The following is a 19,845-nucleotide window of genomic DNA, read 5'->3' as shown; positions in this document are numbered from 1 at the left end:
GTGACAGCTGGTTAGGACACAGAGTAATAGCTAATGTTATTGCACAGCAAATGATCTATCCACAACAGGAAATAAAATAATTAATTAATTAAAATCCATTATAAATGCATGAATGATATAACACAAATCCATGTTAACAAGCTTAAGCTTCAATAATCCTTTTCAAAAGCCAATGATTTTAGATATATTTCAAGAGTCCACAATTAGAACTTCCTGCTCTGATCAAATCCCATTATGTATCAAATTAGTAAATCTAAAAAAGGAAAGTTTGTTCTTTTAAATTGAGCAAAACTGAGCAGCATCCGATATCACCACATTCAAATGCTGACTTTTCCTCAGATACGAATGAACAATGTGTGGGAGACACATGCATCTAAATTGGAGCAAGATGGTATTTTGGTCTGTTCGACTCATGGGGATTCAACTTTTGCTTTGTCAAAGCTAATGTTTTTTTTCACTGGGGCAAACCAAAAAAGAGCTTTGATGTAACCTTGAGGAAACCATAACAATGAACAGTATTATCCTGATGACATATTGACTGATCTCATTAGCATCTAGAAAAACACTCAAAAAGAGCTTAACAGAAACATGAGAGATGGTTTGCCCTTGGGGAGGTCACAATGTCTTTGTTTGACAGCGAAATGCACCTAGAAAAGTCTTATTCAACAGCTGTTCCCACATTGTTTGGTTGCATTATAATTATGAGACATGGCAGGGGTTAATACTTTTCCTGCTCTGCCACAGCTGTCATACAGTGCAATCTGATGTAACAAGAACCATTATCATTTAGGATGTATCTGAAATGCATATGTAGGTTTGACAATGAGACCAGACCTGAGCTCTGTTCCAAAACCTAGTGAGCTGCCTACATATAGCTGCCCTCTAAAGCCCTATTTGGACGGAATTAACTTTATAAGGGAAGATGGAGTAATGTAATTTTACCACAGGACGTCTGTAATATTAATGGCCAATTTGCACGGGAGAAGATATCTCAGTAAAACAAGCAGAAGTGGGAGGGGTACTCAAGTGTTTTGCAATTTGCGCATCGCCGTCACCCTCCTGTCGTCATATACGTATTACATTGCTTCCTGATATCACGTGCACAAACACATATGACCTATATTTATATAAAAAAAACTGTTATGTCCGGTCGAACAATGTATTAATTAACTTCAGATTGTATTGTGTTGGTAATAGGCACTTTCCTAACGCTAAAAGATGTTTCATGCCTCTAACAAGTGCTTTCGATCTTCTTTCTGATCTGAATGGTGTGTGGAAAACGCTTGAGTTTTGCCACAGACTCGTTCCAGCGTCTAGAACGCAACTGAATTTATGTACATATTTACAGCGGGTCTATTCGCACGGGATTACTATTACCTGAGGTCATTTTTCCGGACCTTTTTACTGAAGGTAAAAGTCGCCGTAATCTTTACTGACATTGTCCGTAATGATTACTGAGATGGCACATTCGGACGGGACTAAAATCACAGAGAACCTCTGGTAATTATTACTTTACTAGTCTGAATAGGGCTTAAGTCAGCATCCTAAAAATCATGAAACTTCATAAATGACTGATTTGGAATGACTACATAGGCAGCTTCTCTGCATGCCACACAAATAGTGCTCTTAGGGACAGTTCATTCATAAATGCTGGACTGGAGTGGAATGAAAAAAAAAGGTCTAGAGACACGTTTTTTATTTCAAAGTTGAATTTCTTTAGTTGAATTTTAGCATAGCATTTTTTGGAATGCTGTGTCATTCGCTAGATGCTGCAAAAGACGCGAGTCGCAAGCGCAACAGTCAAAAATGTCCGTCTAGCATGTGTTTACATAGAGAAACCAATGGAAAAGTGGTGCAGTGGAAAGGAAAAATGCATTCTGTGAACGGCCCCTAAGACAATTGATGTGTGAAGTCTAATAAGCATAAGCAAAACAAAAGTAAAATAATTTGATCACAATTAATTTTGATAATGTTGCTAAGATAATTGTGCAATATTCTAATAAGTGTATGTAAATATATAATAATATAAATATTGGGTAAAATAGTACTTTTAATTATACTGAAATACTTTAAGATTTTCAGCATTCTGCATACACAATTTATTTATAATTTATTTATATTTCTGTCACCTTGGAATCTTGGAGATTTTCTCTCACAATTCATTATGGGATTGCCTTCTACATGAAGGATAAAAGCGATGGTAACCTTAAAAAAACAACTGAGGTATCTTAGGAGGCTGCATAATTAAGACGCCTACCTTTTAGAACAGTCTTTATCTCAGTAGCACACGTATGATGCCTTGAAATGTTCCCTGTGTAGGCAGCTTGCTAGGTTTTGGAACAGAGCTCCTACAAGCAATTCCTCAGGTGGGTGTGAACAGCTCTAAAGACATGAAACTCATTACCATTGGCTAATAATGACATCAAATCTGATCCATAATGAGTCTCCGACATACATTTAATTACACTGTTGATCTTTCCTTGTAATACACTTAAGAATCACTCCCAGAGGGATGTCGTTTTCTCCTTTCTCTAAGGAACAGACTCTAGTTGCATTTATTTTGGGGCAAGGCCAAGTCATTACAGCACCATTAGCAGGGCTTCCATCTCTTCAGCTCCCTGAAGCTCTCAGCTTATGAGTGAGAGATGTGTGACCATATGCTTAAAATCTGCCTAAAGTGGTCACAGACACTGACACTTGCATTATGTCGCAAGTGGGCCATTAGATACACAAGAGAGCCAAGACCAGATAGATGCTATAATTGAATTTAACATGCAGGCACAAACACGCATACTAAGTCACGTTGTTGCAAATGAAAGCAGAAACGCACAAAGGCATATCAATCAACGCACATAAGCACAGCCATGATATCACCGCCCTCAATCGTTCTCCTTCTTTCATCATTAGGCTTCAGAACCGCTTGTAACATTAAGCATGTTACTGTCTTACAAAGGCAACAACCAAATCTTGTCGTCACTTGATTACAGCAAGCACCCGATCTAATTTTATCTCTCCTTCATGACATTCAAAACTACATGAATGACATTCAACCCAAGTAAAGGATTTGAGTCAAACAAGAGCAGGGAAACACACAGACACGTTATCGAAAGCCTCTCTTCTTTGGAAATGACACCTCTGTGTAAGGCTAGAGATAGGTTCACACATTTTACATCCCTCGCCTGCATAGTGCGAGAAGTTTCTCTTTTTAGCATGCATACTCCTTTCGCATTTAGATGTTTGTTTTTAGATGTCTGAGCAGCTTATAATAGCCGCTTAACTGATTTCAAATGTAACATCAAAAATCACTGAAATATGTTTTAAAACATAAATAAACAATCATACTCACAAAAATATTTTTGGCTGTTTAAAGAGTAAGTTCAGCTATTTTTAATCAGCTTTGTATTGCTACAATGTCTGCATCCAAATTTCCGTGTATATTTAACAGCAAAAATTCACTGAATGATGCACATTCACAACATGTCATTTTGCGTCATCGGGCGGACTTTTGACAGCTCCAGAGCTCCTGCTACAGAACTTCCGCCTTTTTGTCCCCACAATTAAAATAATTGTGTTTCTATTGCATAGACAACCAAGTTTTATTAAAAGCCAATATTGGCAGTGGTGAATTAACTCTGTATTTCACATATTTGTAAAGTATGTGACAATGGATGGATTTCTATGTAGAATTAATCTGATTTTATTCAAACTGAATAAATGTACTGTGCTCCACCTGGCAATGGCTTTCAAACGACACTCTTACTTTCCCTTAAAATGACTTTAAAGCATAAATGCTAATGCTTTAAACTACCAAACAGAGTGATAACTAGATTACAGCAAAGCTTTTGCAGATTCTTTACATTTAGTAACTGAGCTCTGCCTAATTTACATAAATGCTAAGACACAGTCATGTCTGGGTAGTCTGCTGTGACATTAAAAAAGGGCAAATGAAAACCCAACAATTGTTCCAGTAGTGCACACCTGTGACAACGATGGTCGACGGCCTTATCATGTCCTGTCACTGACTCATCTAATTTGCATCATAGAGAAGGTTTTTTTTAATCACGCCATGGCACTTTGAAGTCTGTAATCAATGACATGCATCCAAAAAACCTCCAGTGGGGTTTATGTGGTTGCAGGGTTTACCTCTCCTCCCTCTCCTGACCAACTCATCAACAATTGTATATATGTTTCTTCATCATCAGAAACCAGCTTGGCAGAGCATAAAAAACACAGAGAGCTCACAACAAAACATAAACCTCATCATCAATAAAATACACTTACTCACAGATTGTAATCTGAAATGCTAAAATACACATGTGCTACTTTCATATATGTCCTTTCACACTATACTTAACCCTTAATTAACATCCTTGTTAACCCTCACCATTTATAACCCCGAGTTATAAAGCCCCGCTCCTGATATATTTCTGACTCTAAAAAATATAGTACCCTGTCCATGGTCCTGAAAGCAAGTTAGTTCAATGAATTACATAGTATAAAATATCAGGAAGTGTATTTTGTCATTTACAATGCATTTTAAAAACAGAATACATACATTTTCACTTTGTATCATTACCAGGCCAACGAGATCTTGAACATGCAAATCACTATGGGTCAGTGAGAAATAAGGATGTCAAGAGATTATTTAAAAAATATATTCTCAGGAAAAAATCTTAGAAATGCCTTTTTTAAAATGCTCAATTTCTGTTTTTCATTTTGTTTATACTGTACAATCTTCAGATAGTTACACCATTTATACTTTAAGCCCCACAAAAACATCAAATTGTATTCATACAGTCAGTGTCTGTTTGAATAACTTGTATATCTGTGGCGTTTTAATAAATTTGTTATAAATACATCATGCAAATCATTCCCAAAAGACCTGAATACACCTGTTGTATGATAAATATATGTTAGAAATGTTTGAATTAATAGTCATTTTGACAATTTTGTGAGGCTTAAAGTCCTTTTCCCCTGTAACAAAGTTTGTTTACAGAAATAATATGCAAGTAAACTAAAATTAAGGGAGATATTTTGAAGGGACTGTAACATACAAGCTTAATAATAAATAATAATAATACATTTTGAGATTCAGATCAGCAGAAATAAACTCAGGAGTTGCATGTGCTTTTGTAAAACGTGTTGACAACACATTTGCGTGTGCTGTCAACACCGAGTTGGTGTTTAAGGGGGCAGGGCGTGTTTTACCGTTTAGACAAAAGGATATGGCCATTCTGTGATCTTCTTAGCATACTTCCTAACGATGTTGTCCTCTCCAAAGATAAAGAGCGATCTGTTGACGGTGAAGCAATTCTGTCGAACTGGGATGGGGTTGTACAGGGCCATAGTTCGGGCTCGCTGCGCTTTGGTCTGTTTGAAGGCTGGTGAAACTCCACCTGTGGATACCGCAGGAGCATCCCGGTTCCGACTGCGCTCCGAACCCCCATCCCCGGCTCCCAGCAGACCGGGAACGTCGTCTCCGAAGCGAGCCATTCTGTGTGGAGCAAAAAAAGAGAAATCTTAGTCCCTCTGTCAACAGGTGCAAAAGTGCGATTACCTCCACATGGTGAACTGCAAATAATCATCCAAACTGCAAGAGTTTTCCTGTTAGGACAAACGACGACTAAATAAATGACCGTTGCATCCTCCAAGCACGCGCAACACGTAGCTTACTCCAACAGATATCTCTACACACGCCAAAACACCAAAAGTAACATTACCTGAAAGTAAAATGTGGAATAAAAACGTTTATAATCCGAATATCCAGTCGTACATCCCATGAAGATGTTCTTTTTAACAGGAGGAGAGCAAACTCTTTTCTGAGGAACAGTAATCAGCACCCATGTTTAGTAGGCTACACCATGGTAAAACTAAAAAGCCATCGTTTTTGAATGTCTCCGGGTCTGTTTTGCCCTCACTCTTCCATCCCACTTACTAATTGTAAATGTTTTTGGGTCTTTTCTGAATCTTTTTAATCGCGTCGACGACAGCGTTCAACAAGCTCCATCTTCTGTGTGTGCGGTGAGGCGCGAATGTGGTTTGTTTCAGGTTGGCACGCGCGCTTGGCCACCCCTCACAACAGCGCGAATGTGTCTGAGCGCGTGCTGACTCTCCAACCGCTACTCAGAGCATACGTTTAACTGTAAGCGAGACAATCTCTATAGACATGCAAATGCCTTCCGAATAGGCTATTTCATGTTTCTTTAAATACTAGGTTATAAGACACCGTCGACATTAATGTAAGTTTTGACAGTTTATATCAAAGAGCGATTAAAAACTGGAAGGAAAAACACATTTTCCCCTTTTTTAATGCATGAACGCCAGTCATCAAAAGTTTTAAGCATTCACATATCATAAAAACGCCGTAGCATAGTTCCATCGCAGAAAGTACACGTTAGCCTGAAATCCAAATGACATTATTTTCTTTCGAAATATAGGTTTCGTGAACTATTCTTCGGTTCACGTTATTGCAAAAATAAAATAAAAATAAAAATCATAAAATATAAAAAGTGTTTCCGTCTCTGAAACACGTTCCTTTCCCACTGACGTCACTAAGCCATTTTTAACCTCTACTCCTCAATAAAAAAAAAGGAAAAATCCCGCTTCCACCTAGGCTATATGTGTTAAGTTTAGCCTATATGCATTTCAAATAAAGAATAAAATACAGAACTCGTATTGTTTTTTTAAGAACAAATCCAGAATGTTTGAGGATTATCAATTGCACGCACTGTAACATTCTTTTCACTCATATCAGACAGACACAGTACCAAGTGTAAGCATCTCTATTCTGGGAGCAGCTTGTTCAGCTGACTTTGAGCTTAGAGATAATTGGTGTTTAAAACTCGCTCTTCTGGCGCGTGTGCACGATCTACTGACAGGCTTGTGTTGTAAGCGAGATAGTACTTGTTGGCCTTGTGATGACACAAATTGTCACAAAGAAAAAAAGACAAGGCATGATCAGTGGAACAATACCGTCAGAGATCAGAAATGTTCAATGCAGTGTGCATTTGTCTTTTAAGAATCCGGAACTAATAAACCTTATACTCCTTACATCATTATTTGCAAACAATTTATATGACACGTTTTTGTTCTCTGCAAATGTTGCCATACTAGTTTCTGTAAACCACCCAGAAGATATTTGAACATTTTCTTTATTTCGCCCCATACTGGGACATTAAAATAATACTGTTACAGAGAAAACTAAAAACAGCTATAACATATATTACCACATCCTTTTTCAATGGGTCAATATTTTAAATGAGTAAATAAATAAATTCTAATTAAAAAAAATACAGCAAATAGAGGCGAGAAAGTGAGGCATTTAGTGATGTCACTTAATCTCCTTAAAATTAATGAGCAGAACAGTTTAAGGGCCAGAAAGGACCTGCTAATAATAGTCAACTGCAAAATGAGAGATCTCACGCAGAAGGGGTGGAAATGGATGCGGCTATTAAAAATGATGATGGAAATTGCAATAGTCCAATGACCCAGTAGATCATTCCAGATTGAGGTTATTATCACACAGCACAGAAAGATGAATGAAAATAGATGTTTCTTCTCTCTCTTCCTCTCAAAAGTGAATGATTTAGGAAGCTCAGATGATGAGCAGAGGTGGGATTTTTTTTTTTTAAACAGTTGATGACCTCCTATTTTATGACTTTGATGATCTTCAATAGCCTCCAGGGTGTCTGCATGGAACTCTGTCATTTTTGCCCCAATTACAGACACATTTAGGTAATGAATACTCTTCTCCCAGCTGAGATGAGTAGGGGAAGCAGTATACACTTAAGTAGGCATCCTATATCGAGGTATACTATACATAAGACAGAGCAAACACACACACAGAGAAACACTCAAACACTCGAGCTGCCAGTGTCCATCCATATGGCCAATTACTGCACAGAATGTGAAAATACAGTTGTGCTCCATGGTGTTGATGGAAAAAAGAGTGTATGTGTGTGTGCAAGGGTAACAGAATGAAAGAAAGTGTGTCAGAGAGAGAGAGAAAGATAATAGCAGAATGAAAGAAGCAGGGAGGAAGTATTGTAGGATATCCATTCATCAAATGTCAACACGTTTTCATAACAATCTGTTGAATAAGCCTCATGGAAAGCATGGGAGTGGCCGTGCTGTGCTGACAGAGAAACTGCTGCTCTGTTCCAAAACCCGGTCATTGTCACTATAGCTGTGTTCCCAAAGCAAAGGCTTTTCCAAAAGTTAGGCTACTTAATTACAGTAGATACCTAATTTTGGTAGCATCAAAAGTGTCATTTACATAGAGTCCAATTGCAGAGAACTCAGAGAAAGATGGCAGATGTAACTGTAATATTTTTTAAATAGATTAATGGTATTCAAAAAATATCGACGTACATTCTGTTTTTTTATGCTTTATTAAAGAATCACGCCATTCGGTAAGCAACATGCTAATGTCGTCCTCAACTGGAATCAAGAAAGTTGCTGGTAGAGCAATTGGTTTTGGAACAGCGTCTTGTAGGTTTTATTCACACTGCACCCAATAAGTGTTATTTTAGTATTATTTATGTACTATTATAGTTTTATTAATATTTTAAATTAGCTTTTATTTATATATTTTCATTTAGTTTAAGTTTTATCATTTTTACTAGTGTTTTGTTTTTATATAGTTCTATATATAGCTTTCATTTTTATATAAGCTTTTAGTCCTTTATTCAATAATGTGCTGGAAACATTTCTCAGACATTTTGCTTCATATTGACATGATGGCATCACAGATCATCAGATTTGTCGGCTGTGTGAATCTCCTGTTCCACCACATCCCAAAAGTGCAATAGTGGATATAAATCTGGTGAACTCACTATCATGTTCAAGAAATCAGTGGTCATAAAGGGATAGACATGGCCATCAGCAACAATAGGCTGTGGCGTTTAAACAATGCTCAAATGGTACTAGAGGGGCCAAAGTGTGCCAAGAAAATATCCTCCACACCATTACACCAGCAGCAGCCTGAACCGTTGATACAAGGCAGGATGGATCCATGCTGTCATGTTGTTTACGCCAAATTCTGACCCTACCATCTGAATGTCACACCAGAAATCGAGGCAATGTTTTTCCAATTTTGGTGAGCCTGTGCATATTTTAGCCTCAGTTTCCAGTTCTTATCTGACAGGAGTGTCACCGGTGTGTCTTCTGCTGCTGTAGCTCAGCTGCTTCAAGGTTCGACGTGTTGTGCGTTCAGAGATGCTCTTCTGCAGACCTCGGTTGTTCCGAGTGGTCATTTGAGTTACTGTTGCCTTTCTATCAGCATGGACCAGTCTGGCCATTCTCCTCTTGACCTCTGGCATCAACAAGGCATTTTCGCCCACAGAACTGCCGCTCACTGGATTGTTTCTTTTTTTCTGACCATTTTCTGTAAACCCTAGAGATCGTGAATATCCCAGTAGATCAGCTGAAATAAATTTCTGAAATACTCAGACCAGACCATCTGGCATCAACAACCATGCCACGTCCAATGTCACTTAAAATCACATTTCTGTCCACATTCTGATGCTCAGTTTGAACTTCAGCAGATCGTCTTAACCATGTCCACATGCCTAAATGCATTGAGTTGCTGCCATGTGATTGGATGATAAGATATTTGCATTAATTGGAAGCATTTGTTCAGGTGGTATAGTCAACATCTGCTTTATATACATCATTTGCAGTAGTAATGACTTAAGCTTTAGTGATGCCAAGAGACTTTCTTTGACAAGAGGAAAGCACAGAAACTTGGAACTTTGCCTCTCCTCGTGTCTATCGTAGCATAACACTTTTTTACTCATTCAGTATTTACTACACAGTGAAGCCTTATATATAGAGAAAGAATAAAATGAGTTCAGACACAGCTTCAGACATTATAAACAACTAAAAATAAACTGAGTCAGATATGCAAAAAATAATTGCTGCCTATTTGTTGCTATTTTCCACAGACAAATGTATCAGGGTGATACAAACAAAACAACTGATTCCTAGTGTATATTGTAAGCAATACATTTAATTGTCGCTATATACTTGATATACGTAATGTCTAGACTGGTAACTGTCTCTCTGTGTTTGTCGTGTCTCCCTCCCTCCTACTTCTGTAGCAGGTCTATGTTCGTTTAAAGAAAACACAATTAATTTGACAGTTCTAGTCGTACCTCAATCCAAGGTAAATCAGCTGACCCTGACCTCTCTGTTTAAGTTTTGTATTTTATTCCTAACTAGGTAAAAGCTACCCAAGAGGCATGAACCTGCGAGACATCTCCGCTCCCACATAATGAAGTGTCCTTGTCATCCTAATAGTGGTCTCCATGGTGACTGTACACCGTTGAATTTCTAATTTGTTCCTCCCGTTATTGGCAGCAAAAGGTTCGCTTAACAAAAAGACACCTTTCATAGCTGCGATCTTAAACAGACGTTCACTGTCACACTAAGAGACATGCTGTATGTGCTATAGATAATCCAAACGTCACACGCTCGCTCACAAGCAGCTTCCATCTGAATTCTACCTCAGATGACAATATACCTCGATTGTAAATCACCCTTCACTGCCTAACCAAAAAACACAAACACACAACATATTTCTATCTGATTGCAATATATGATACAAAGAACCAATTTATTTCCAAACCAAACTCAAGTTCTTAAAGGATTAGTTCACTCAAAAATGAAAATTATCCCATAATTCACTCACACTCAAGCCATCCTAGGTGTATATGACTTTCTTCTTTCAGCCGAACACAATCAAAGTTATATTAAAAAATATGCTGGCTCTTCCAAGATTTATAATGGGAGTGTAGTACCTGAGATTTTGAAGCCCAATAAAGCGCATCCATCCATCATAAAAGTTATCCACACGGCTACAGGGGGGTAATAAATGCCTTCTGAAGCGAAGTGATGCATTTGTGTAAGAAAATTATCCATATTTATAACTTAACTTTAAACTATAATCACTGGCTTCAGGTAACGGCCGTAAATGAGTCTAGTTCCGGCAGAAGAGTGGCTTCTGACCCGATGTATGAAGTATTGATGAAGCCCAGAACCACGAGAGGAGTCTACTCTTACCTAAGCTTACGCTACGCCTACATCCAATGTCATATGGCGGGTCAGAGGTCACTCTTCTCCTGGAACTAGACTCACATACAGCCGTTACCTGAAGCCAGTTATTATAGTTTATAAAGGTTTAAATATGGATATTTTTCTTACAAAAATGCTTCGCTTGACTTCACAAGGCATTTATTAACCCCTTGGAGTCTTATGGATTACTTTTATGATGGATGGATGCGCTTTATGGAGCTTTAAAAACTCAGGTGCTATTCACTCCCGTTTTAAAGCTTGGAAGAGCCAGGATATTTTTTAATATAACACCGATTGTGCTTGGTTGAAAGAAGAAAGTCATATACACCTAGGATGGCTTGAGGGTGAGTTAAAGGAGAACTTGGTAGCTTTTTTAACTTAATAAAACTGTCTAGAAATCATTTGGATGGTTAAACAACCTGTTCTGGTGATATTGGTGACTTTCCCCGCTCCCCCCAGCGTTCCCAGGCGGAAAACCAACCTTGCAACTTGTTCACTACCGTCCCGGCAAGATAGAAATTGGAAGTCTCATGAGAAGCGAAAGCGAGAACGAGAACGAGAACGAGCGCGAAACACAAATTGCTTTACGGCAATTCGACATAAACACACACGCATGTATGATGTATTACCAGATTACCCACCTCGGTAGACATAGCTCCACGCGATACAGTTGGCTTGCTCCGATCAAAACAAACGCACATGAGCAGCGGTAGAGAGGGGGAGGAGGCCGCCGCAAGTGAGTTTTTTACGACTGTGTTGTGAAATATACGCCCCACCACAGCTGTAGGGGGAGCTCGTGGGGAAAACATGCGACAACAAAAGAGAAAATCAGCGAAGAAGTGACTAGAGTTCGCTAGAGTTGCCGAGTTCTCCTTTAATTCCTTTTGGGTGAACTAACCCTTTAAATGGATAATTCACAAAAAAAAAAAATTATTTCATAATTTAGGCAATTTTGAAAAATGCCTGTTTTTACTTTTTTTGTTGTTGTTGTGCATACAGTGAAAGCATTAGGGTCCAATACGGTTTTCAACCACATTAACTTTCATTGTTTGAACAAAAACATTCTTTAAAATATCTTCGTTTGTGTTCCAGTGTGGGTAAAAAAGTCATAAGGTTTGGAAAGACATGAGTGTGAGTGAATGATGACTGAATTTTCATTTTCACTTTCCCTTTAACAAGGGTAGATCAAGAGTTTTCATTTCTTTGATGGTACAAATGGGCCATAAACAGCTAGATAGTTAATTTGTTTAATTTGTCTTCAAGGACAAATGTGTCTCAGTTTTAATAGTTGAACTCAAATGAGATTTGAAATGAGAGACTGCAAGATATAAAAGACACCCTGAGTGCCATTAAATCAGTATTAAACCAATCTTTTATCTTTTTCAACAATTTAAAAGTCCTTTTTCTTCTTTCACAGGTCATAAACTAAAATTGATAAGGTGTCTATAACATTGAAAACAAAAAAACAAAACACACAACCTGTCCTGGACAATCTAGCGATGGCGATGCTCTTTCTCACATCCTGTTTCATGCACAAAGAGCCTTGGTATAGCGTTTGAAATAATCACCTTAGAAATGTCACCACACAAGCACCGGCGACACAAAGCCCAGACAGGAGCACTTGATCACAACTCACATAGACTAAATAAAGCACATCTATGGGATCGGTGCAGTATCTCAACCAAGCCCTAATTCAAGCGATTTGGCTTGTGTTTTCTGTCCTCTGTTACCTAGCAACAGCCTCGTCTTCTCCTCATCTCAAACGACTGGGATGAAACCATAACTCAAGCTTATATAAATCGTATATTCAGAAAATAATCTTGGCTTTATTTTAGTGTACTACTACTGATTGTCAGTTCGAAGACAGCAGATCTGCAAACATATCGTGTATCTGTTTTTGTGAGATATCAGAGGTTGAAGCCACAGTTTTGTTTCCACCTACTAATGCGGCAGTTCAGAAATTCATAATTACATAGGCCAACAGGAAAGACTACGAACAACAACATGAAACAGGATATTAATTGCTGTACGTGATCACGGTACATCATCCCTAAACATATAATCATTTGAAGTGCTGTTTCCAACCAAATTCCTTCCATACATCAGATAAGAGTGGCAAATCCAAGCTTAAACCCTAATGTAAATGTTTACTTAGGAGTGCGATGTGACACATCCTGGTCATACTAATAAGCATGTTGAATTATTTAGGAGAAAAATATTAATGTTTAATATCATGTCAGTCATTCTTCGAATCTTCGAAGCCCACTCTGGATAACTTGCATCCTTGCTTATTTTACAGTAATCTCTAAATGGTTCTTTTTTATGTCAAAAGTTTGACATCTAAGAGGTAGCTTATGCATTTTCTCTGTTGTCAAGGTGAAAGCATATTTGGTAACAGCTCAAAAAAACTGCCAGACACCTGTTACTCTTGGTTGTGCATGTGAAGCTTGAATGGCCATTAGTGTTGTGTGGACAGAGATCTGTCTCCATCTAGCGGTAGCAGCTTCAAGCAACAGAGTAAAAGGAAACTGACCACAGAAGTGAGTGACTATTTTAGCATTATTTACATACAATTATAGTATTTATTAATATTATTGAATTAACTTTTTTCTATATTTTATAATTTTAGTAAGTTTTTATGTGCTTTTGTCATTTCTATTAGTTTTTATTTAGGGTTATTTGTATTTGTAATGTAAGTATATTTTTAACAACTCTATTTAGGTTTAATTTATGTGTATTTCAGTTTTAGTTTTAGTTATTGCAGTACTTCAACTAAAACTTTATTTCAGTTAGTTCTCAAGGCAACATTTCCAATTTCCGTTTAATGTTTTTTTTATCTAATACAATTTGGAAATTAAGTAACATTACAGCAATAAAAAAAAGATCAAATAGTTGAAAAATGACTGAATTTTCATTTTGAGTGAATAATTCTTTTATAGTTTTTCTCAATCGCTTCGGCCTCAATTCTCGAATGAGAATTTTCTCAAAACAACAAGTTCAGATCTCTGAATAGATAGTTACCTGTTCACATTTGAATTTTGCAATGTATGAAACCTTATGGTGAAAAATTATTTTTAACAAGTGCACCAGACTTCCTGATCAAAGCCATAGTGCTCTTATTTCTGAGATTAAATAATCCATCTCCATAAAGTACATTTTCTGCTCTGCATATAAAAAAAAAAAAGATTGAATGTTGTAATTCATTTTGGCATCTAGACAGGAGATCAGAGCAGCACTGTAAATTACACTTCTTGTACAGTGGCCATTCAAAAGCTTCCATCAGGAGATGGTCCTGGCAGGGTTTGCGGGGGTTTGGAGCCACATGGCAAGGGAGGATGGATGGCTTGCCTGGCTCTCACCCCGCTGGCACAGACAGGGGCATCAGGGGCACAGAATCAGGGTAGGGACAGATGGGGTTGTGGATGAGGTTGAGGAAGGAAGTGCTTTGTGTGCTAGTATTTGTGCATTTGTGTGTGTGTGTGTGTGTGTGTGTGTGTGTGTGTGTGTGTGTGTGTGTGTGTGTGTGTGTGTGGTGTGTGTGTGTGTGTGTGTGTGTGTGTGTGTGTGTGTGTGTGTGTGTGTGTGTGTGTGTGTGTGTGTGTGTGTGTGTGTGTGTGTGTGTGTGTGTGGGTGGGTGTGTGTGTTTGTGTTTGTGTGTGTGTGTGTGTGTGTGTGTGTGTGTGTGTGTGTGTGTGTGTGTGTGTGTGTGTGTGACGTGTTGATCGTTTGAGCAGTGTTCAGTAACGGTTAGTACCTGTAAGTGAATTATCACGCCATGTGATTAGGTAATCAAAGAGAGGGTTTTGATAACAACAATTTTGTATATATATATATATATATATATATATATATATATATATAAAGAAAATTACTACAAGAATGATAAAAAAATCAATTTTCTCATTAACTCCAGGTACTTTAGTTTGCACCATTAAGTGTATAGATCCAAAACAAGTTTATAGATCCAAGATGTTTCAATCTATTCCCACCTCTTATGGTACAGGGGATAGATTCAATTCCAATCACTTTAAGGGAGTTGTCACTACCATGACCCACCTCATTAGAATGCCTTGCCATAGGATACATCAAGCTTATAGTACGAATAGCATATTTATTTCAGCCACTCTCAATTTCCTTTTTGTTTGACCTAAAATTTTCCACAATCACATTCCAAACTATAAATTACATAAGAGGAATTACAATTAATAAACGATTCAATTGGATATACTTTTCTAGAAAACACATTAGTTAAAATGTTTGTTTTTACCATGTTATCGCAATGCTTGCACCCTCCCACATTTTTTACCCACTAAAGAACCAAGCCACGTTTTATTTTCAGGGGCAGAAAGATAACTACCACACCACCACTAAGAGAACCCATCATTTCAAATAAATAAAGATAAATTAATACAACCATTAATAAAAATAAAATGGTCTTTGGTGCCAAACAAATTAAACATGTCTAAATGTAAGAACTGAAAAGAACTAAATGAAAGGAAGAATGATATTTTTCATTTCTATGCACCAATATAACAATCCAGCTATTTGTACCCACAAATATATCTTTATTTAAACATTTTGATATATAGCGTATGAAAACGCCACACCTCTGGAAACTAACTGTTTATTTTGAACTGGTTCACTAAAATGATCTGAAACCAGACAGTATTATTTAAAAAGCCTATTAAAATGATATTCACCAGGAAAACCATTGCAAATATACTGTGAATATTTTAACGATATATTGCAAAGCCCTAGATATAAACATCTGATGCAAACAAAATACTTCCAACTGCCTTTGATATGAATGGGAATGCAGATGGATATTATTCTCCTGATATTACATACAGTATAGACCTCCTTCTCTATAACCTAAAAACTGAAAAACACAACTTAGATTTTTCAAAAATATGATTGTTAATGCAGTATCGTTATTGACCACAAGGTGAGGCTGATGAGATTGTATATTGCTGGAAGCAGGTGTGAGTTGCTTCTGTGAAATGCACCTATTAGCTGTCTCTATCTATCAACATGCTCTCCAAACAAACATTACTCACCACACATAAGCTATGACTGTGGCCTCCCAATAGAGGTATGAAGAGGCAAGATGATAGAGTATCCAAAGAGAACGAGCAACCACACAAACATATAATCTTTCACCTGCTTGTTGTGTCAGCCTAACACACTTCCCAGACTATCCCAGCTGCACAACAGGTAGGTCAGACACATTAATTAAGACCTAATTTGCGATGACGACTCAAGGAACAGCACCGCAGCTATTTTTCATAATCACATATGACCAAAACGGGGTTAATGACATTCTTTCATCAGATCTCTCCCAAAACAGCGTTTCACCGGTATGTAAAGGGCTTCCAAACACGTTGCCACCTTTGATATTTAAATTCGATGTGAACGTGCATGTAAGTGATTCCACAGCAAAGGAAAGATCTGACATTCATCTGGCCTGCTGCTGTATTCTCAACACTTTTATGTTTTGAGCACGGAGCGATGCTCCTAAAAGCTCCCACCCCCGCTATCCTCACCTCTCTCTACAATTGCCCCGTGCATGTCTTTGTACTGCGTCACAAGCTGCAAAGCACCAAACGGCCCTTCAAGACCAGATTCTCACCGGATTTGGCTCCAGGACGCAGATTTCACATTGGACATGGCGACTCAACACTGACCCAACAAAAATGACCTTAAAATGAAATGTTATTACGAACTGAGTAGGTGCAACAATATGCAAGATCATTAACATTATGTTAGGGTAAATAGGATAAATGGGCAATTTTGTAACCGCATAAACAATAGCAAGTGTATGATTTGCCAGATGATTTAAACACGTGGAACAAAATAGTGTAAGAGTGTTTGACATAATACCAAGTGAGAAAAAAATTGGGCAAAAATACATCAGTTTGATGTCACAAAAAAAGATGGGAAGTGTTTTCTCCCCCCTTACAAGAATAATTAATACGTTTAATTTAATAAGTTTAATTTACACAATAGTAAAGGTTTTTTTCCTGCTGGTCTGGTTGTGCCAATAGTTCAGTTCATTTTTATTAATATATACAGTATTATAAACATATATTTTCACTGGCCCCAACACTTTTTTAATGAATTTTAATGAACTTGTTAATGAATTTATAATTTCACATTTCCAATTTATTTGAACTGTATAAGGTTTAAATAAAAAAAAATTATTGTGCATTTTTCACACATACTTTTTTTAATGAATTTAAATTTAAAATTGTCTATTTATAATTTCACATTTCCAATTGTAAATGTATAAGGTTTTAAAAAAAATAGTATGCATTTTTCACACATGCTTTTTTTAATGAATTTAAATTTATAATTGTCTATTTATAATTTCACATTTCCAATTTTAAATGTAGGCTAAAAGGTTTATTATATATTTAAATTATTTCATATTTATTTTATATTCTTTCAAACATATTTATTATGCATTTTGCATACATGCAAACATATTTTTTCCATCAAAATATTTTCTTGAAAAAATAAAGCAGTAATAGCTGCAATAATACAGGTAAAACATGTTATTACCTGCATTTGTCATTGTTTTAGAAACTCACCAATTGAGAACCACTGTTCTAGATCAATAACAAATTCCTTATTAGAGGGATATACACTGTCTACATAACACTATAGCTAACCACCCAGTTCAGTCATGGACACGAAGTCGTTTTTATGAGCAGCAATCTTTTTGTACAGACTGCTGTAATAGCTCCTTTTGAATTCATTTGAGGGCTACATCAATGGAGAAAATGGGAAAATAAGAGTGAATGGAACTTTTAATTTCGTTTATGAAATTCGCTAATGGGGACAGAAAATTAATTAGACAACCCAACAGACTATAGGAAGTATGTGGGAGTCTACTTTTGGATTCTGCTTTTGTTAATGCAAATGACGTCCTAATGGCTGAAGTAAGCCGTTTCATGTGGTTTAATATGAATGATTCAGACAAGAAAATGACCTCCCTTTATTATGAGAATCCTTTGATTAAAATCAAAGATTCCAATATCTTTAGATCATTAATTAATCAAGAGAGTGAAAACGCTGCATAATTGGCGCTCACTGATGAAAAAAAATCTGTGACAGTACATTTTATATTCTTATTAGAATGTACAAAATAAACAAATCAGCTCATCCTATTTTTTTGTATTTAATTTACTCAGACTGGTAATCTTGCACATTTACAATGAAGCGCTTCCACTAACCAATGGTTGACATGTAATTTCATGGCTTTGCCAGCAGCGGCTTCCATAATATCAATAAATCTGGGTTATAAATAATTAAAAACACACAAGACTGTGTGTTGGAGTATAACAGAGTCAGACTGGTCTGTGAGAGGAATATTTCATGTTCTGCTTCTCTGAGGCTGGGTCTATTAAAGACAACATTATACAGGAAGCTGATAGAGGCAATGATCTCAAAGAAACAGAAGGGGAGAGAGATTGACATTAAAAACAAAATGATTTGTGTAGTCTATTTTTAACCCAGAATCTATTCCCATAACATAAGCTGTGTTACTTGCACCATAACATAGAATGCGGGCGAAGCAAATGGGTTGATCTCATTCACTGTACCTAAATCAGCAAATACAGCAAACTGTGTTTCAGAAATCTATATGCTAAAATTGGAACTGTGTAAATGGATTGTTTGTCACTTCATGCAACATTTCTGTTTAGTAACAAGGATGAAATTGCTGATAAGACGTCTGGTGCCCTTTTGTGTTTTTAAAGAAATAGTCTTTAAAGGAATGTCAGGTCAGAGGTCACCCTTCCGCCAGAACTCGACTCTCTCGTGAACGCGCGTACGGCTGTTGTCGGAAGGCATGTGGTTTATAAAGGTTAGATATTTTATCTAACAAAAACCCAACGCTTCACTTCAGAAGGCATTTATTAACCCACTGGAGTTGTATGGATTACTTTTATGATGGATGGATGTGCTTTTTGGAGCTTCAAAAACTAAGGTACTATTCACTCCCATTATAAAGTTTGGAAGAGCCAGTTAATATAACTCCTATAACTGTGTTTGTCTAAAAGAAGAAAGTCATGTACACCTATTTCTTGAGGGTGAGTAAATCATGGTTCTGTCAGGACCACTATCGTCAAATACGATTGACAATTAGCATACAGTTTGGATTGGCGGTATGGTTCCGTTCTGGGCGATTCTTTTAATGGCCGTGACACACCAAGCCGACAGTCAATGTCGGGCCGTCGGTGAGCGTCTGTCGGGCTAGTTTTTACTGTGTTCCACACGTCGGCGGCAGTTCACCCGTGTACAGTATGTGTACAGTATATATATATATATATACTGTGAGTAACACTGATGTCTACCGCAGTGAAAAAAACATTAACCAGTTTATTGCAAGAAATTATTTACTGCAATAAATAATTTGATAACACTTTCTTTTACAGTGATCATGTTACACATATTAGGGTACATATTCCTAGAATTAATGCTGTAAGAAGAGTAACAATGGAAGAAATATTTACAGAAACTAATTGTAAAAAAAGTGTTACACACATATACTGATTTTCATATTTCAAAGATGACATGCATCTTTCTACAAACGTGTATAATCATACAACTCTTATTAAATTGTTTATTTAAAGGTACACTATTTAACCTTTTTGTTCAAAATTGATATAGCGAGTGAGTACATCATGAATCGATTTTCCAAACCTTGTTTTTGTCTTATCCTGAATCAGGCACGTGCACAGGTAGGGCTCAACCTGTGCACAGCACATG

General features: G+C 37.0%; 1 protein-coding gene across 1 annotated transcript in view; it reads right to left on the bottom strand.

The window, feature by feature from the left end:
* The window catches only part of cacna1ea (calcium channel, voltage-dependent, R type, alpha 1E subunit a), a gene marked incomplete at both ends in the record, with an annotated part of 153,942 nt that overhangs the window by 118,917 nt on the left and 15,180 nt on the right, over nt 1-19,845 (bottom strand). Inside the window, one exon of the mRNA XM_081348753.1 lies at nt 5,228-5,494. Within this exon, the coding sequence (XP_081204879.1) occupies nt 5,228-5,494 (267 nt within the window). The remainder of the gene's footprint in view (nt 1-5,227; nt 5,495-19,845) is intronic.

Source organism: Scardinius erythrophthalmus (assembly GCF_964197995.2).
Source record: "Scardinius erythrophthalmus genome assembly, chromosome: 20".
NCBI classification, from domain to species: Eukaryota; Metazoa; Chordata; class Actinopteri; order Cypriniformes; family Leuciscidae; genus Scardinius; species Scardinius erythrophthalmus.
This window is presented reverse-complemented; position numbering and strand designations above follow the sequence as displayed.